Source organism: Silurus meridionalis, chromosome 20, assembly GCF_014805685.1.
Source record: "Silurus meridionalis isolate SWU-2019-XX chromosome 20, ASM1480568v1, whole genome shotgun sequence".
Classification (NCBI taxonomy): domain Eukaryota; kingdom Metazoa; phylum Chordata; class Actinopteri; order Siluriformes; family Siluridae; genus Silurus; species Silurus meridionalis.
The window spans coordinates 9,343,563-9,364,064 of NC_060903.1; the positions used below are offsets into that span (position 1 = coordinate 9,343,563).

At 36.0% G+C, this 20,502-nt stretch overlaps 2 protein-coding genes across 2 annotated transcripts in view; both read right to left on the bottom strand.

The window, feature by feature from the left end:
- per2 (period circadian clock 2) overlaps positions 1 to 1,971 on the bottom strand; it is a 52,283-nt gene extending 50,312 nt beyond the window's left edge. Inside the window, exon 1 of the mRNA XM_046876569.1 lies at positions 1,825 to 1,971. The gene's annotated coding sequence lies outside the window, so the exon portion shown is untranslated. The remainder of the gene's footprint in view (positions 1 to 1,824) is intronic.
- A 6,253-nt stretch (positions 1,972 to 8,224) lies between these two features.
- LOC124403245 (guanylate-binding protein 1-like) lies at positions 8,225 to 19,475 on the bottom strand. Its single transcript, XM_046876900.1, is given in 13 exon segments — positions 8,225 to 8,861; positions 8,864 to 9,160; positions 11,591 to 11,693; positions 12,586 to 12,662; positions 12,665 to 12,797; positions 13,479 to 13,610; positions 13,710 to 13,858; positions 13,977 to 14,219; positions 15,201 to 15,406; positions 15,508 to 15,617; positions 16,850 to 16,977; positions 17,380 to 17,589; positions 19,331 to 19,475. Coding segments are annotated over 12 exon segments (1,863 nt in total). The 5' UTR covers positions 17,564 to 17,589; positions 19,331 to 19,475; the 3' UTR covers positions 8,225 to 8,760.
- Positions 19,476 to 20,502: the final 1,027 nt, after the last annotated feature.

The window sequence follows — 20,502 nt, forward strand, 5'->3', positions numbered from 1 at the left end:
ATGAGTATATCCAGTTTCAAACCTTCAAATAACATAAATATTGGAATTTTTTTAAGCTCAAGTTGGTAGTAGAAAATATTCCATAAATGTGGTGACTGTGAAGGCCAAATAATTTGATTTACAATTTCTATACATTGTGCCCTATGGATGTGGGTGGGTTATTTCAAGTGGTTTCATCATAGGATTAAGGTATAAGAATAACTTTGTATTGCTTTGCAGTAAACTCTTCACTCTAATGCTGTGTTCACTCATTTTTATTGCAATTCAATTCCATTCATTTTTATTTGTATAGCGCTTTTAACAATGAACATTGTCTGAAAGCAGCTTTACACAGATAATGTGGTGATATAAATGAATAAGATGTTCTTTATAAGTTTAAGTTTGTCCCTGATAAGCAAGCCGGTGGCGACTGTAGCAAGGAAAAACTCCCAGAGATCGCAACTATTTTGCTATAAGTCACCATTCACTGTACTATGAGTTGCCAGTAGGCGTTCCTACTACTGTTTGCCATAGTAAGTTCTATCTGTTGGGGAGTATTCGCGTGTGCTCTATTTTCTCTCCCATTGGTAGCCACTGCACTAAATAGCTCTGTATTTTCATAAAGTTTCCAATTTTTGTTGTGTCTCTGGACAGGTCCACATTCAGTCACCAACAGTCACAATATTTGGCATAAATATTACCCTAAACTAACCCTTGTGGTCTTCAAAATCCTCCTCAGAGTGGAGAGCAGAGACCCCAGTCTTTCATGTGTTTCAATGTTCAAAGCTTAAGTCATATATTGATATCATTTTATTCGTATCCCATACTGTCTGTGTGGACTTTTGCGTCTTCTTCCCATGGGTTTCCTCCTCGTGATAAAAAACATGTTGGCAAGTGGATTGACTACACTATATTGCCTCTAGGTAAATTTGTATGTAAGCGATACCCAGTGGTGGACTGGTGTCTCAACCAGGGAGTGTTTCCTGGATGGGGATTAGATCCAATGATTAATTCAACGAATACTTGTGTATTCTAATTAACAGATCAGACCCATATTATATTACACCAACTCCAAAGCCTCTGCAAATAAAGTTTTCTAACCAAATAATTAGCATTTCAGGGCGTTATGTGAAACACAACAGAGTAGTATATGAAATAGGTTTTCGTGCACTGAAACACGAACACTCCATATGTTTTAAGATCTCTGTGATAAGAGGGTAGAGAGAATGCGCAGGTGCTGCAATCTCTGATCTTCCAGCCCATCAGATAGTGAGCTCAGCAGTGAAGTCACGGAAAGCGCGTTTTGGCACAAAGATGCTTTACTCAAGTGTGTTTGCTTTACACAAACCCAAGCTTTTATCTTTAAAATTTTTTTCTTCTTAACTTTGAAAGACAACGCTTAACAACGCTTAATAACGCTCAGTGGATTTGCCGCATGCGACAAAAGCCCCGTTAAAGGATGGAGCAGTGTTTGTTATGTATATTTTTACCGTTATGTATAGTTAACATGTCATACATTTGATGCGATCACTTGTGCAGCTTTTAATGTTTATTTCATAACAATATTAGAGTGTGACCAGGACTGACCCGCTCAGTGACACAGTTACGCAACGCGCGTGTTTCAACAATGTGGGTTAAAGACGCGCTCCTGAGATTACGCACATTTCTTAGTACGATCTGAGTGTATGATGTGAAGTAGGCACTAATTAAAAAACGCACAAGCTTTTTTATTGCAAAGAGAAACATGTTAAAAAAATTTCCCTTAAAAGGAAATTTTCCAGACACACATTTTGCAAACAATGAATTTTCAACAACCCCAAAAGGCGAAAAGAAAACATAGTCTACCTGTCAGCCAAGCTCTTTCTCTTCTTATTTTGTGAAGAATTGCAATGCGAACATCTTCACTGTAACATCTTTACGGTTCTGCCTCCGCCTGACACACTGCACTTGCTTTCGTTCAGTCTTTCTTTACACTGTTGCCCTGAATCTCCAGCGCCAGCGATGACCTCAATTCAAACTCCACCAGCCATGTCACTCCTCGACCAATCAGATTGGCTCATTCAATCGCGTCTCCAATAAAAGTAGGCGGGCACAATTTTTCTAAGGTGACCATTGGCTAAAAGCGCCGTCAGTCTCTTTATATAAGGCAGGCCTTTGCCTCACGTGGAAACCCACGGAGAGTGACGGAGTGCTGCGGGTGTGGGCAAATCAGTAATGAGGAGCAGCGAGTGAATGGAGCATCGGCGTGGGAAGAGGGAGAGAGAAGACCAACACAACGTGTGTTATACAAACGGTTATACAATGTACGTTAACGTGTGGAAAGTCAATGTGTCTCCTTACACTGAAACCTCATAGTGACCAGTCATATGATCATTGCGAAATAGTTTTCAGTTGAAAGGACAACCCCTGAATTAGATAATGACTTATACTAATTGTAATCACGTCAATATTTCGATTTTTATATAATATTTATTGCAAAATATGTGCCAGTAATATACCTCACATAAAGATCGGCATGATAATTTTATTCCACTAGGTTTATTTTAATACTTTAGTTTTGCATTTTAGTTGCCTAATGTGTGATCTCTGTTAATTACTATTTAAATAGCCATTTTCAGCTTCCAATTTTGTGGGAAGACATTTTCAAGTACATTTTGAAATGTATTTGTTGGAATTAATCAGCTACCAGAGAACAAAAGACAGGGCACTAATGGTGGACACGGAGGCCCACTGTGAAGTTGCTATCTAAAAATGCATTTGAAAGTTTTTCATTAGGGTTGGGAAGGTCATGACTTTGTGCAGGCCACACAAATGTGTATATACAATACTTGATAAATCATGTCTACATGGACCTCAATTTGTGCACAGGGGCATTGTCATGCTGGAACATGTTCCACATACTTTTGTCAGTATAATGTTGTTAGCTGTTAGTATGATACAAAGTTTTTAAGATACACATTTATATATGATGCATCATAGCTAGATCTGTAGTTAAAGGGAATGGGTAAAAAAGGGAAATAAGACTAATAAATATTAATACAACAGTTAATTAAAGTCCACTAATTTGACTGGTTCAAGTGGTTTACCTTTGGCATGTTTCACTGTGTAAATCACTTTGCTTGTCTGTGTTTGGCACAAAAAGTCCATGTAGTGAGAATCCATCACTACAATAGTGTTAGTGACGTCATCAGGGCAAAGGCTAATTTTCAAGACTATAACTTTTGACTTAAAATATGAAGCTCAGATGTATCTATAAACTTCCTCAAAACTGTGCTCTACCTCTCCTCATAGGGGATGGACTGAGAGAAGAGAGCACTGCTGAACGGTTTCATGTTTTTACATTTACCATATATCTGTTAAATAACCTTTGTTTTTCCAAAATATTTTAACGCTCTTTGTGATGTCTGTCACATATTTTAGTTAACATGATTACAAAAGTTACCAAAAAGTGACAATCAAATTAGTTTAATCCTGTTCAAATATACATTGTATATAATATTTAGAATATTTAAAAGGTTCCTGAAAAATATTGTATCTTCCTTTGGCGCAGAATGAATAGCGATATTAAAAAATGAAAAAAAAAAAACCAATACTGTATATATGCTTAATATTTTTCTCCTGTATTTGTTTCAAAACACTACAATGATTTAAATTAAACGAGACATGACTCATTAAGACTATTGGCATCAGCAAATCAATTTCTGTATAAATGTATAAATGCCACCAATTGTGCTGTAGTGATAATTGTGTCTGTAAATAAATTTGCCATTTGCTGTTTGAAAATGTTTAAATGAGGAGAGACTCTATGAATATTTAACAAGCTATGGTTATTGAGTTCAGTGGTGTGACTGTAAACCGTTCACTATTGTTTATGATTTCTATTCTGTAGAACACTGCCATCTACTGTGCATAGTTATATCACAGAGGTGTGTTTTACAACAGTCTTAAAAAACATTACATAAAGTTATTACAGTTTATCTTAAATCCTTACACGTGTGTGGGTTTGTTAGTGAATGTAATTGTTTGCTCTCAGAAGTCACATGATCTCTACATTTCTAGATCTCCAAAAAATATATTTGGCCCATATTAATTTGACTGTTTATGTTCTACAATTGTCATATAAAGCTAGCAAAAGAGGATACAGATACATTTATGGCATTTGGCAGACACAACAATTATATTCATTTATACAACTGAGCACCATTTACCATCATATATACCATTCAATGGAAGTTGATTCTCGAAACACAACATATAGATGAAAAAATAAAGAACCTGTGATGAGTACTGACTTAGATGTGGCTCATAGGATCCACGTTTGAGGTTACACATAGAACTGATTTAATCGGTTTAGGTATTGCTTCATTTTAAAACTGTAGGCAGGAGAGTAATTGTTTGTATTGCACAGAACTGTACCCACACACTGGCATTTTTTTGTATCATAATGCCAAAGCAGGTACAGCTATAAATACAGTGCCCTCCACAATTATTGGCACCCCTGTTTAAGATGTGGTCGTGGACTTCTAAAAATTCTCCTTTTTTTTAAAACAACATAGAACCCAAATGCAAAAAAAGAGAAAAATCCAACCTTTTATTTAAGTACATTACTTTGGTGGTAAAAAAATCACACATTTAGAAAAAAAAAAAAAAACTTGAAATCATGTGTGCCACAATTATTGGCACCCCTGATGTTAATACTTTGTACAACCTCCTTTTGCCAACAAGACAGCACTTAACTCCTCCTATAACATTTCACAAGATTGGAGAACACAGAGAGAGGGACTTTTGACCATTCTTCTTTGCACAATCTTTCTAGATCATCCAGTGTCCTGGGTCCTCTCTTATGCACTCTTCTCTTTAGCTCGCCCCACAGGTTTTTGATTTGGTTGAGGTCTGGGGACTGAGATGGCCATGGGAGGACACTGCTGAACCACTTTTGTGTAGATTTTGCCACATGTTTTGGATCATTATCCTGCTGAAAGACCCAATGACGACCCATCTTCAGCTTTCTGGCAGAGGCCATCAGGTTTTTATTTAAAATATCCTGGTACTTAAAAGCGTTCATAATGCCATGCACCCTAACAAGGTTCCCAGGGCCTTTGGAAGAGAAACAGGCCCACAGCATCACAGATCCTCCACCATACTTCACGGTGGGCATGAGGTGCTTTTCGGCATACTCATCTTTTGTTTTACGCCAGACCCACTTAGAGTGTTTGTTGCCAAAAAGCTCAATCTTAGTCTCATCTGACCAAAGCACACGATCCCAGTTGAAGTCCCAGTACCGCTTAGCAAACTCCAGGCGTTTACGTTTGTGAGTGTTAGTGAGAAAAGGCTTTTTCCTTGCATGCCTCCCAAACAGCTTGTTGGCATGTAGAGAGCGTCTGATGGTTGTTTTGGAGACTCTGTGACCCCAAGATGCCACTCTTTGATGCAATTCTGTGACGGTGAGCTTGGGAAATTTTTTTACTTCTCTTACCATCCTCCTCACTGTGCGTTGTGGCAAGATAAACTTGGGACCTCTTCCAGCCTTGTTTGTCACTGTTCCAGTTGTTTTAAACTTCTTAATGATTCCTCTGACTGTAGATACCGGCAAGTTAAGGCAAGTGGCTATTTTCTTGTAGCCATTGCCTGACTTATGAAGGTCGACACACATCTGCCTTACTTGAATGGTGTGTTCTCTTGTCTTTGCCATGTTGACAAATGGGTAAGAGAATTAGGCCTCTGTGTCACGTCATATTTATACCCCAGGGAAACAGGAAATCATGAATTACTAATTAAAAGTCCCTAGATACCCTGACCAACCTTAGCAACTACAGAAAAATATATTTTAAAAAAAAAAACAATTAAATTTTTCAGAGGAATTGTTAGGGGTGCCAATAATTGTGGGACACATGATTTCAAGTTTTTTTTTTTTTCTAAATGTATGATTTTTTTTACCACCAAAGTTATGTACTTAAATGAAAGGTTGGATTTTTCTCTTTTTTTGCATTTGGGTTCTATGTTGTTTTAAAAAAAATTTTTAGAAGTCCACGACCACATCTTAAACAGGGGTGCCAATAATTGTGGAGGGCACTGTAGCTCCAAGTATCAGTCCAACAAAATACCTATTTGGGATAAACCACCATCAAAACACCATGTAATAGGAACATTGTTACAAAATATTAAAAAATCCTAAAACAATACATTCATTGTTTGATTATTCATATTCACTAATCATTTAATTATGTCAGGTCTGAGGTCGATCTGGCCTAAAAAAATGGGCACAGGCAAAAAATATACCCTGGGTGGGATTCCAGTCCATTTTAGAGCATCAAACATATAACTTTAAAATATTTTTTGTAAGGATCAGGAAGCAAAGTAAACATAATGTGGAAGCATTCTAAAAAAAACTCATGTCAAACACATGTTAACAGTTACTGTATTTTTTTTTTTTTTTACAAAAATGTTTGCTTTTGAAAATAAATTACTGGCACCTAAACTATTTGTTATTTTGGTGAAACAGAAAACAGATACTCTTTTACTTTTAAATAGAGGTTCTATTTCGGGGGCATGAATGGACATGAAGCATTAAAACACTGAGTGTATGCACTCTCTTTGTTTGGAGGTAATATGAGCACGATGGCACTCAATGTATGGTGCAGTTTATGACATCAACTTGATGAGTTTGAGCTAATTTAGTATTAGTTCAAGTACCTCTATCACCATCATTGTCCTTCTCCAAAAATAATAACTTAATTTACTATGTTGTGAACTGCCAGATCCAGTGTAGGGTATAGGACAGTTTTAATTGACTGGGTGCTTCATTAAAAGTGCACTGTTTTTGTTTATGTTTAAACCCTTTTAAATAGTTTTACCCAGTGCATGATGCCATCTTCCAGGAAACAACTATTACATTTTAGGAGAAAAAAAAACTTACCATTTATAAATATTCAGATGTATTTTTTTCGTGCTGAACCTTTGGACCTTTGATAATCAGACCTACTTATAAAATAGAATTACAGGTACAAGATATCTATAGATCTGATTAAATGAAATAAAACAGACAAAATAAAAACAATATCAGATCACTAGTTTTATTAATATATATTAGACAATAGTCACATTAACCAGAGTGGGGTTGCAGGACATGGCTGAGCACTACTTGAGAATGGAATGTTCCTTCTTGCAGATGGATTGGGAAAAGTAGAGTAGACAACTGCATGTGATTAACAGTAATCTTATTATATGCTATGCATCTTGCAATGAGAAACAATGTAGAGTGTGTGCATGTGCATTTTAAAAAATGTTTTTGCTTATATTAATTTATTTCTATTAAGACAGTCTTCTTCTTCTTCTTCTTCCTCTTCTTCTTCTTCTTCTTCTTCTTCTGGATTCTCCCATTAGGGGTCGTAAGCTAAAAACCCACAAGAAAAGGCAAAAAAAAAATAATAATAATTTCTTTTTACAAACCTGAGTGCTTACAATCCTCAATCCACACAAACTAGTGTGTCACAGGGAGTGTCCTTGTTTCTAAAAGCCTAAATGTCTTGTGTAGTCTAGTTGCAGATCCTCTACAAAAATGAACAGAAATTGGGCATGTCCTGTTGAATTGCAGGGCTGCACACATGCAAAATATTTTTCCAAACATCTGAAAACAACCAAACATTGTTTGATTCTTGTTCGCATTTAATTTCAGCTTTCCCTTTTTACTTCCTCAGAAAGTCTTTGAATATTTTTATTTATTTATTTAATTTATATCATTTTTCAAGTCAAAAACAAAAACAAACAAACCCTTCATATATGAACAATTTAAATAAAAGATAAGAAAAAAAGATTGTCATACAAGACCATTTTTACAATCCCTAAATTTGTAACTGAAAAACCCGAGATGGTATAAGTTACTGTGAACCATGAGTATCATATGAAAGACTTTAGTGTGATCATTGTCAATCTTTCATTTGATACTTTTTTCGTGTGGTTGATGTTTATTGCTATAAATTATTGTTCTGTGTTGTGGTATACATTCTACATTGTATTTGTGCATGTAAAAATATTTTCACATCTTGAATGCACCTATGTAAACATCATTTATGACATCTGAAAGAAATTGAAATATTTTTTAATCTTTGAGCTTTAGGCTGAAAATGTAACTTGATCAGCATGTCAACTTCATTTAAACTTTACCAGTCCATAAGTCAAGAAAACAACAAAGGAAGTACTGGAGTTAAAAAAAATAGATAAATGACACCTACCAACCCAAAGATAATTATTTTCCAATAACAGCACTTTTATTTTACACAGTAGTTTGCTAATAAGACAAGTTACATTAAAAGTAAAAAAAAATGGTCAGAATTTTTCTTTGTTTGTTTTGTAATAGTTTTTCTTCATTTGTTTAACAATGTCAGCAGTTATAATAGAGTGATTAACAAAAAGTGTTATATTGTAATTCTTTGCATTTCATTTTCATGATTGCGAAGCTAAAGTTTGTCACTGGCACAGCCCTATAAACTATACTTACAGGCAAGACTCAAGCATTACCATCCACACACACACACTTAAAAGTTTCTTACAAAACATATGCTTTCTTTATTCCTACTGATAACAGGGAAAGAAATCAAATGTTACTATGTCCTAAGTTTATAACATAATGTTTATACTGATATAAAGAGTTTCTATCATTTGTGTATAATAGTTCATATTCTTTTTAAAATAATAAGATTGCGTTTTTCCCTGACGAAGTTTGGCAAATCTGATCATTATCAGATAATGTTTTTAACAGTTTTCAATTAACTGTTGTATTAATCAGAATGGGATTCCCAGGCCTTTCTTCATTAATTTATACTGGAGGAATGTAGAAAACACATCTTTTGCAGTGTCTACAAGAGGCATAACATAATCCTTAAAAACCCACCAGACTGTTTTTCCTTTTCTTGTTTAAGTTGCTGAATTTCCAGCCCCATCAGCTGGGCTTTTTCTTCAAACCCTTTCTCTACAAGTTCTTTCTGTTCTTTTAGTTTGTTCTCGAGTGCTCTCTCCAGCTCCTGCTGCTGCTGAATCTTCTCCTCCTCATACTTCCTCTCCAGCTGCTGTAGCCGTTGCTCATTGTGCACTTTTTCCTCCTGCATCATGTTTTCAATCTCCAACTTTTTCTCCTTTTCTACTATATATTTCTGCTCTAACAGAACTGCTTGTTCTCGCTCCTCTGTGCATCATCATGAAAAAGGCAAAAAGAAAAAGAAAGACAGAGCAATAAAGGGAAAATATTAAAACAAAGTTATTTTCTTTATAAAGTGTTCTCATTTAGTACTCCTAAGGTGTCAATGTACCACTATGTTATGATTAAATATTTTGAATAAAATTTTGGAAAACTATGGATTTAAGGGCAATGTATTATATGAACTGGAATTACATTACTATTGTGCTCAGAGACAAAACTGGCAAAAAATGACCTGGTGTGGTGTATTTGTTAAAGCCTGTCAGTCTTAGGCAGCCAGTCTAACAACTGTAGTTAGATGGTCATAACCTTTGTGGCAACTGTCCTATTTATCTCTCTCTAAGTTTATGTAACCTAAATAGACTTTGAACACATTCAAATTATTAGGAAAATTGGATTATTGAATAATAATATGTACAATTAAATATTAAACAGAGTAGTAGACTTAAAAGGGGCTCAGTGGTGGTGAAGTGGTGCTGGATGATTGGGCAACTACTGCAGAAGTGATAACAGATAGTGAAAGCTAGAAAGATACTTGGTGGGACAAAGAGAAGTGGTGGTGGAATGAGGAAGTACAGGAAAGCATAAAGAGAAAGAGGTTAGCAAAACAGAATTGGGATTGGCAGAGATGAGAAAAGCTGGCAGGAGTACAAGGAGATGTGGCAGCAGGTAAAGAGGGATGTGGTGAAAGCCAAGGAAAAGGCATATGAGGAGCTGTATGTGAAGTTGGACACTAAAGAAGGAGAAAAGGATTTATACCGATTGGCTATTAAGAGGATGAACAGTGGAACGTCGATTGGACCAGATGACATACCAGTAGAAGGAGAGATGGCAGTGAGGTTTTTAACAAGATTGTTCAATAAGATTCTGGAAGGTAAGTGGATGCCTGAGGAATGAAGAAAAAGTGTGCTGGTACCAATCTTTAAGAATAAGGGAGATGTGCAGACCTGCAGTAACTACAGGGGACTTAAGTTGATCAGTCACACCATGAAATTATGGGAAAGAGTAGTGGAAGCCAGGCTGAGAGAAGAGGTGACCATCTGTGAGCAACAGTGAGGTTTCATGCCTAGGAAGACCATCAAGGAAGCAATATTTGCTTTGAGAATGTTGATGGAAAAGTATAGATAAGGTCAGAAAAAGTTGCATTGTGTGTTTATGGATTTAGAGAAAGCGTATGACAGGGTGCTGAGAGAGGAGTTGTGGTATTGTATGAGGAAGTCTGGTGTGGCAGAGACGTATGTGACAGTGGTGCAGGACATGTATGAGGACAATGTAACAGCAGGAAAGTGTGCAGTAGGAATGACAGACTGGTTCACGTTGGAGGTTGGACTGCATCAAGGATTGGCTCTGAGCCCTTTACTGTTTGCAGTGGTGATGGACAGGTTGACAGCAGAGGTCAGACAGGAGTCTCCATCTACTTTGATGTTTGCGGATGCTATTGTGATTTGTGGTGAGAGTAGGGAGCAGGTTGAGAAGAGCCTGGAGAGGTGGAGGTATGCACTGGAGAGAAGGGGAATGAAAGTCAGTAGGAGTAAGACAGAGTACATGTGTGTGAATGAGAGGGAGGGCAGTGGAGTGGTGCGGTTGCAGGGAGAAGGTGGAGGAGTTTAATTACCTGGGATCAACAGTGGAAAGTAATGGTGAGTGTGTTAGAAAAGTGAAGAAAAGAGTGCAGGCAGGGTGGAGTGGGTGGAAAAGAGTGGCAGGAGTGATTTGTAATAGAAGAGTATCTGCAAGTGTAAAATAGAAAGATTATAGGACTGTGGTGAGACCTGCAATGTTGTATGGTTTAGAGACAGTGGCATTGACTAAAAGACAGGAGGTGCTGAGATTTTCATTGGGAGTGACGATGATTGACAGGATTAGAAATTTATTAGAGAGAGAGAGAGAGAGAGAGAGAGGCACATGTGGGATGTTTTGGAGGCGTCCCTTATTAATAAGAGGAGGGACATGGGGTTTATCTGTAGGAGAATGCACAGGATAGAGCCACCGCGAAGGAGAAAAAGAGGAAGGCCAAGGGGGAGGTTTATGGATGTGCTAAGGGAAGACATGCAGGTAGTTGGTGTGAAAGAGGCAGATGAAGATAGAGTAGTATGGTGACAAATGATCCGTTGTGGTGACCCCTGGTGGGAGCAGCCGAAAGATGAAGTAAACTTGTCAGGATCAATTATTTACTTAAAATTTGAAATACTTTTTTGTTTTGTTTTATGATTGTTTGTATGTTTTTGAGCTAAAATTTTATTGTAAGGCTATCACCTTTTGTGGAAAACCCCCCTTAGAAGGTTAGGCAGGGCATATAATGCCATATTTATTGGCCTTTCCATAAAACAAGTGACAAAATATTAAAGTCCTTTCTATAATATTCACACTATATTTTAATATACATCATTAATAATAATATGATTATACCCAGCTTACCTTGAATCTTTTTCTCATTTTCAGTCAGCTGTTCATCAGTCTGCAAAATTAATTTAGCCTCTGCACTTTTTCCATTCAGAAACCTTTCCAGCACTTCCTCAGCCTTTACACAGAAAACACACACACACACAGACACACAGACACAGAGACACACACACACACACACACACACACACACACACACACACACACACACACACACACACACACAGGACAAGTGGCACAGGTTTGTATTCGAGAAGACCTGTAAACTTGACTATACTTGAATATACTTGACTATTTTGACTATATTGACAATACAAGGTAAAATTCAGTTTTCCTGACTGTGCATGTAACATAAAACCACTTTTAAATGTCAAGCTATTAAACAAAGTATAAACAAACAAATCATGCAGTAAAAATATATATCCAAAATTGTGCTTGTAATTATACAAACCGTTAAAAAAAATGTGATTGTGAAAAAGACTGGATTTCACACAACCCAGTGGGTGTTAGTACTGTGTTGATAAAGACAGTGAAAGCTTGCTGCAGTTGTTCCTAATGTTCTTATAGTGTATTTGTATTGTGTATGAGGAAATTAGTGCAGTCAGGCATTGTGTAAAATGCAGTTATGTGAGAGGGGGTGAGAAGAGGTGTACAGTATACATATGGGGATAATTATCTAACTAGCTGGTTATGGTTCTAATTGGGCAAATAAATACATCATACAGCTGACTTTTAACCTGTTTATAGTATGGCATGCAGCACATATTGGCTACTGGTTTTGAATGCATGTTAGATGCATTACATTAACTTGCAAAAAAAGCTGCTTGTGGGCTTATAAAATTAATTTAAGTTAATTTTGAAAATCAATGCTCTGTAATTTCTAAACACCCAGCAACTGAACATTATGGTCCTATTCATTACTGTTTGTTTTAAATGTTAACCAGGAATGTTCAAGGAACAGCAATGGCACTTTGTGATGATTTGTATATGTTTGAGTCTCTATTTATTACCTGGATTCCTTTGTTGGGATGCAGTCGATATTGATTAATGATGATGTCTCTGTGTTTGCAGTAAATATTATATCCCCAGGCTTTGCATACTCCTTATTTTGCATATGCACATTCATCTGCTCATATAAATCAGATAGAATCTTCTCACATTTCAGTTCTGATGCCTCCATGTTCTGAACAATTAGATCAGTATAGTGCTTATCTACTGCCTCCTGAAAATACAGTAGATGCACACACATTCAGCTATACAGTTCATCAATCTCCAAACAATATATAAGTAAATTTTTTGTGATGAGAAGGATTGTTTACAAAGTAAATTCTTCAAGGCAGCTCTTTGAATAATCTTTTAATCTTTGAATAAGTAAATTAACAAGGATATTAGGAAATATGCATTTGTCCCTCTCTATCTCACACACACACACACACACACACACACACACACACACACACACACACACACACACACACACACACACACACACAGTACAACATGCTGGAAAATCACTATTGAAAATATTGTTCACATTAAATCCAAATTTACAGAAACCAAATTTACGTGTGTACTGGTAAAAAAAGAAGGTATTTTAAAATGATAACAATACGAAGAACAGACAGTTCGAATTATAGTTTTTTCCAGTATAATATCAAACCTTTTAATTCTCAGAGATTTAATGAAAAACCCATCAAATCGTTTACTTAAATATCATTAAAAAAACTTTAGTTTATTGCAATTATGATTTTAATTCGAAACAAAGATACAAAAATAATTATTTAGACCTAGGGGAATTAGGTATAGCCTATGCAAATAGTGTCATGTTTTGGTGAAAGGGAAGAAACTAAAACTCACGTTTGATCCTGGAAAGTGTGCGTATGTGTGTACATCCAAAACTCACCATCAGTTTCTTAAAGTATTCCTGTTCTTCATCTTTAAACGAGTGCTTCATAAACTCAGTGGTGGCCATGTTGCTGATCTCTTGGTGTTTAGCAGAAAATTCACTCAAACTGATAGGAAACAAACTCTTGACCTGCATTAACATTTGAATTAGGATTATATTTTGTGGCATAGATTATGTGTGTGTGTGTGTGTGTGTGTGTGTGTGTGTGTGTGTGTGTGTGTGTTTTACCTGTTCCATCTCACACTTGTACAGCTTAATCCCCTGTTCTAAAGCTGCCTGGTTTTCTATCATTGCCATTGCAACCACAGCATTCTCCAGACAAGGGACTTTCCCACTAGAAATTGTATTTACATATGACTGCACAAGGTGACCAAACCCTGTCAAAAACACACACAGTTATATGTAAGATATAGAAATCTATTTATTGTAACACTAGTTGAAATATTTATATACTGTAGGTAATTAAATTGAAACAAAAGGTAGTATTGTTCTTACTCCTCCCTGTGACTCTGTGCCCTCCTTTAACAGTTTTAACTTTGCTGGAAGTGAAGACATAGTCACAGAAATGTTGTGTAACATTCAGAAATTTGGGCCAGATTTCACTCTCATCCAGGCTTTCAAGGCAAACCATTTTTTCCTGTGATGCAGGAAATGGGAACACAAAGCACTTCCGTGTTGGAAAATAGTTTCGAATGCACTGCCTTGGAAGATTGTAGTTGCTGTTTTTCAAACTAATACCTGCAGTACAAAAAAAAATAATTATTTACAGCAGCTCATGTCACAAACAATCACATTATCATCTATTATTATGTTTTTATAATTTTAGAGCAAAGTAAAGAAGCCAAATAAAAAGCTGTCAGATGCAAGAACACACAAAATGACTGGTCTATGTCTGCACCCCTGGTTCCCTAAGTAGCCACAACACACTGTGTCAGTAGCTGAAGCTATGGGAAACACTTTCAGCGTGACAAGTATTTGAAGCATATTTACAACATGGGCCAGTAGCTGGAGCTATAGGGAACACCTCCAGTGTGACAAATGTCTGAAGAATATTTACAACCATGCCGACTCATTAGCTGATAATAAGGTACAAGGCTTGTGCATGCTACATTTCCAGCATTGTAAATGACGATCTGTATCAGCAGATTCACAAATGGATTTCAGCTTTGACCTCAATGCTTGGTTTTTGCTCTGATATGCAATGTCAGCTGTGAGGCTTTCTATAGAAACGTCTGCACCTTTCCAAATCAGGTTTAATCAATCTAATTTACCACTGGTGGACTCTAGTCAAGGTGTAGAAACATCTCAGCAATGATCCAGAGAAATGAGAGGCAACTGAGCTAAATTTTAAGTGTTGTGGCAAATGGTCTAAATACTTATGTACATGTTATATTTCAGTTTATATTTCAGCTACTGAGTATAGATTAATAAAGAAAATGGATATAAATGATTGTGTTATCAGTCTTAAGCATAACAAACCTGAAGGCGGCCTGAATACTATCTGAATACACTGTATAAGCCCTATAAAGATATTAGACAGAAATCCCAGCTGCCTGGCCTGATTGGGCACATGTACAGGTGTTCACAATAAACTACTCAGTGAGTATACAGTATATTACACTAGGGAGTAAGTTGTGTATTTGTGGTGTAATATGGGTGTATGTGAGACCCAGGGCCTAAATTCTTTCTAGTTCATCCCTGAAAAAAATTTATTTATACCTTTCTTCAGCTGCAGGGCAAAGTCCAAATACTCATCCTCAGTCACTTGACCCTTTTTCTCAATAAATAGCTCCAGTGAGAAATCACGCACCGCCCAAATAAAATTCGGAAAAAACTGCACAAACTGAAACTCTTCATCCTCCTCTTCAGCTTCTCCAGATGCAGGTGATCTTATTTTAATCTGCTCTGCAAGCTCAGTGACATAGCTGCAGTATGCTGAGGAAAATGACTGAATGAGAAATATCTTTCTTTAGTACTGGGTTAAAGACTATGCCAATACATATTGGTGTGGTACAATCAAGGATACTGTAGTTTTTCCACTGCTGTGTTGTCGATGGTTCCACGGCTGTTGTAGACCAGAGTACTGCTCAGAAGAACAGCCAGACAGAAGATCCAGGCATCGTTTTTAGAGTCTCCCTAAAACAACAAAAATTCAGAATTCTATAACAGATTGTATAATACTAAAGATGTTTAAATACATAATTGGGGCTTACAGTATATTTTCATGTTTATTCCATAAGGTTATACTTCTCATCAGCTACTGCATTTCACAGCAAGTTTGTTTCAGTACCTCACATTGTGTGTTAATTTTCTGGTGTACATTATACCTTTTGTCAAATGTTCATCTTTCTTTGTTTATTGCCTCTTTAAAAAAATAGATGCTGCAAAAAAACCCCCTTTTTTATGGCCATGCATGAGGAGGAAGAGCAGATTTGGCAGTATTTATAAGAAGAGGGGCTTCCACTGTGGCTGGAATAACATCCCACCCACTGTCCCCCATTTTGGACCAGGCCTTGTTGTAGACATCACTAGAAGTCATTATGGTTCCCAAGTGTACCTCAGACATCATTGTGCCATCCTTCTTGGCTGAGCACAATACTTTATTATCTCGCATATCACTTTATTATTTCTGCTATCTTTCTCAGCTAGTGGACAATGCTCAGCCTCCTTGCTGTGAGGCTTCCTCCTTTTGCCTTATGGAAAACATATCTACTCCTCTGGCTTCACAAAAAAAAAAAGGTTCACCTCTCTGGCATTGCAGAAAGCGTTTGGTGCTCCTTTTGGTTCTGCCTTACACTGCATTCCTCTTTAAGCTATGTAGTAATCATCGTGGAGCAGGGGATAATGTCTCTGGCTGCCCAGAACTTCTGGAAGGGACTTTTTAGGGGGCTCAATAACAGTTATGCCATAAGACTACATGTCCCATTTACCACTGCATCAAGTCAATTGTTTGTTTTTTACACAAGAATAACATTGTTGATTGTCCCTAGTTTATAGACATACTGTTTGCTGCACCACCTGTTTGTCTCTTTATGGTTAATGTTTGGTTATGCTTACGAGTGTACATTTTGTTCACTTTTTGTTTCTTTGTTCATATTGTGTTTGGTTTAATTGTGTTTGTTTTATACTTGTGCACCTTAAAATGATTAAATGATTTTTGGATGCATGTACTTCCTGGAAATTAAACTACATAGGAAGAGTATGAACACATGCATACATAAATTATAAAATGGTTGAACTGTTGAAAATGTTAAAGTCGAGATCTTTTTCAGTCTTTAATATCTTGCTTTGTTCGATTTTTTAAAACTTGCATATTTATATTATTCAATGTTGCATGTACTGTATTGCTATGGAGATGGTGTTCTCACCTTGTCAACATCTCCCAGTCCCTCAGTGTCCAACAGCACAAGAGTTTGTTTAGCATTATAGGGGTGCTGCACACACCACATCCAAATACCTTTAGTCTTTGACTCAATGGTACTACCCAGAGCGAAACCTGAAATTCAGCAGTAGTATTTAATTATTATTTTTATTTTAATTACCATTATTAATAATAATAATAATAATAATAATAATAATAATAATAATAATAATAATTGTCATTGCTATTATGGTTATTACATACAAAAATTGTTTTCTATTATAGAATTTTTGTTTTTGCTGACAGAAGTGTTTCTCATAAAGTAGAGGTGTTTCACACACCTCTAGTGGTTGGAACAGATAAAAGGTTTATAAGCCATTTACAAGCTTTTTCATGAAGAAAAAAAATCCAAATTTTATTAGTCTAATAGTGCAATTATCTGCCCAATTTCCAAAAGTAAAAACAAAACAAAAACAAACATGTTAAAACAAAAGTGTTACGAGTTCTTCTCGATTAAAAGAAAAAGAACAAACTTACCTGTTTTTTTTCCTGCGAGGCGATTCAAAAGGTAAGACTTTCCTGTGCGATAGAGTCCCACCACAGACACCACCACCACCGGCTGGTTATTCTTGGACAGGTACTCAATAGCTTCCGTATTAACACACAGTGAACCATTCAAATTTTCCACCAAACAAACAGGTTCTTGCATTGGACTGCACATGATTCTTTCAGGCTCTATCTAGAATGCTAAAAAAAAAACATATTCAATGTGACAGACTATTTACAATGGGACAGACGAAATTCACAACAGTAATGCCTTTTGCATTAACTAGTATATCTTTCTTGGCTTAGGAAAAGATGATGATGGTGGTAATTTTTGAATTGGTTCTGCTGACCACAACCTTCTACAGTGATATTAATAAATTTTCTGGTGCCCTAAGCAAGATTTTAAATACCCAACCCACCATACAAACATTATTGTGGAAAACGATAGGAAGTGGGAAACACACTTTAATAAAAAAAATAATAATAAAAAAAAAAAAAAAATATATATATATATATATATATATATATATATATATATATATATATATATATATATATATATATATATATATATATAAACATATAAATATAATAAGAAGATTCATGGTATTTACAATTTTATGTCGAGGAACATTATTCTGAAATGTTCTACAAATTGGTGAATCTTTGCCCAGCTTTACTTCTGAGAGACTCCAAATCGGTTTATTTAGACCCAGCCATGTTACTGACCAGTTGACAATTAACCTAATTAGCTGCAAAATGTTCCTCCAGCTGTTTCTTTGAAATAACCCTTTATTTACCAGCCTTTTTATCACCTGTCCCAACTTTTTGAGACATGTTGTAGCCATCAAATTCAAAATGACCTTATTTTCCCATTAAAATGGTTAATTTCATACACAGCATCCAACTTTTGGGGGTTTGTATTATATGGAACAGAATGAATAATTCACCTGCCTGATTTGCATGTCAACATATTAAACTGAAGCACGGAGGCAAGTACATTAAATGCAACAAATCCACTCAACTTTTTTAAAAAGTAAATTAACAGTAAAACTTTTTCCTCATTTTTTTCTTATTTATTTTTATATTTATTTATTTATTTATTTATTTATTTATTATTTATTTTTTTACAGTACTGACTCCCTGCTGCCACTGACCTTTTCATGATGAAACACTTACTCCAGGTGAGCATAACAGACAGCTGCAAGCAAGCATTGTAAAGTGTTATGTGATTAAGTTTGAAAATATAATTAACTAATGACATTTATTATTATTATTATTATTATTATTATTATTATTATTATTATTATAGGCAGGGGCTCAGGCGTAAGGAGGATCACTAGCGCCCTCACTGGTAACTTCCTAGAACACAGCCTAGTTTGTCTGTGTCTAAAGATTGTCTTGCAAATAAATAAATAAATATTATTATAATAGTAATATTAATTCATACAATTCAGCGAATGCACCAAACCAGATAATGGCAGGTCTTTTTTGACCTGACTGCACCTGAATCCTGTATTGATCAAATCTTGTATTTTTTAAGTACCTCCACTTTTGGTTTATTTAGTTTTTTTTCTTGAGATCGAAGTTCATGTTCTGGTGTTTAAGATTCACATTGTCTGCATCGTTTTTGCTTTATGCAAATAATACATTTGCTCTTGAACCCAGTTTCGTTTCCTAATCCTTGCATGTGTTTCCAACGTGTTTTACAAGATTATGTGTACATTTCCGGCATAATGAAAAGATTACACATCAATTAATTAAAATATTAAGCACATATTCAGTTAATAAAGATTACCTTTGCACAACTATATTGTTTGTAATTGGTAATTATATCCATTACATCGGATGCGTGATGCATTTTCAAGACAAAACACTGCTGCAATAAATGCAATAAAATCAAATTATTGATTTAGAAAGCAACACCAAACAAAAAACGTACCTTATAACCCGTAACTTGCACTCGAACTGCAAACGAAACTGGTAACGAGAAGCAGTCAGCAGTTTTTATGTGACCACCTCAGACTGGAGTGTGACGAGTGTGTGCAGGATCAGGAAAGAGGGGTTTCGAGAAATCATAGCGTGCAGCCAAACACTGTGAAGCCTGTGCCAAACAACACTGCGGCACCCTACGGGACAGCATTCTCTACTCTCTTTTGTGTTATGATTTGTGTTATGATCGTTAATGTTTGCCTTTATGAATTTATTTTCACTATGTATTTACTCATTAATTCTCTGCAGCACACAGCAGACGTTCAGTGTAAATAACAATAACAACAATTAAGTGAAAGTGAAAGTAAACATGCATTGTGCTCTATATTTAATGTGTAACACTGATACACGTGTGATGTTCACAATTCAGAAAGAATGACTAAAATCTTGGGTAAAAGTTATATAAAAAACAAACATTAGCAATCACAACAAAACAAGAAATGTAATTGATTCGAACATTTTTATTAGGCGAGTGTGGACGGAGGATGCTGTACCGCTAGGGGGCGCAGCGACTGTTGTGCTCCTGGGCGTGTTTTGAACAACAAGCGATGATTTCTTTGAAACGCTTCTGTTTCCTGATCTTGTGCACATCCTCTCACGCGTGATTGGGGCTGATCATTGGGGCTGTCTCGCCACCAGTGTGGTTTGCAGCCATGAACTATTTAAATGAAACATTTTATTAGAAATCTTTGTTTATTCATAAATCGGCTTCATTATTGTGCCTTTAAAATAAATCAGAATCAGAATCAGAATCAGGTTTATTGGCCAAGTGTGTTGACACACACAAGGAATTTGGTTCCAGCTGTTTGTTACTCTCAAAAGTACAGACATAAATAAAAACCTATACATGACAAAACAGACACAACAAGACAAAAACAGACTATACAAGACAATACAGACAATACAGACAATATGAGACAGTATAGACAGTGTGGGTAATAAATAGGGATACAGACCAGTAATGTACATAAAGTGTGGGAGTGCATGGTAGTGCAAATGACAGTATTGTGTGCCAGGTATGATGAGAGAGGTTACTATAAAACTTTGTACAGTATATAGAAGCAATAGTGTGTGCAACATATACAGATAATGTGATGAGTGACAGTTCTGTGACAGTTCTGT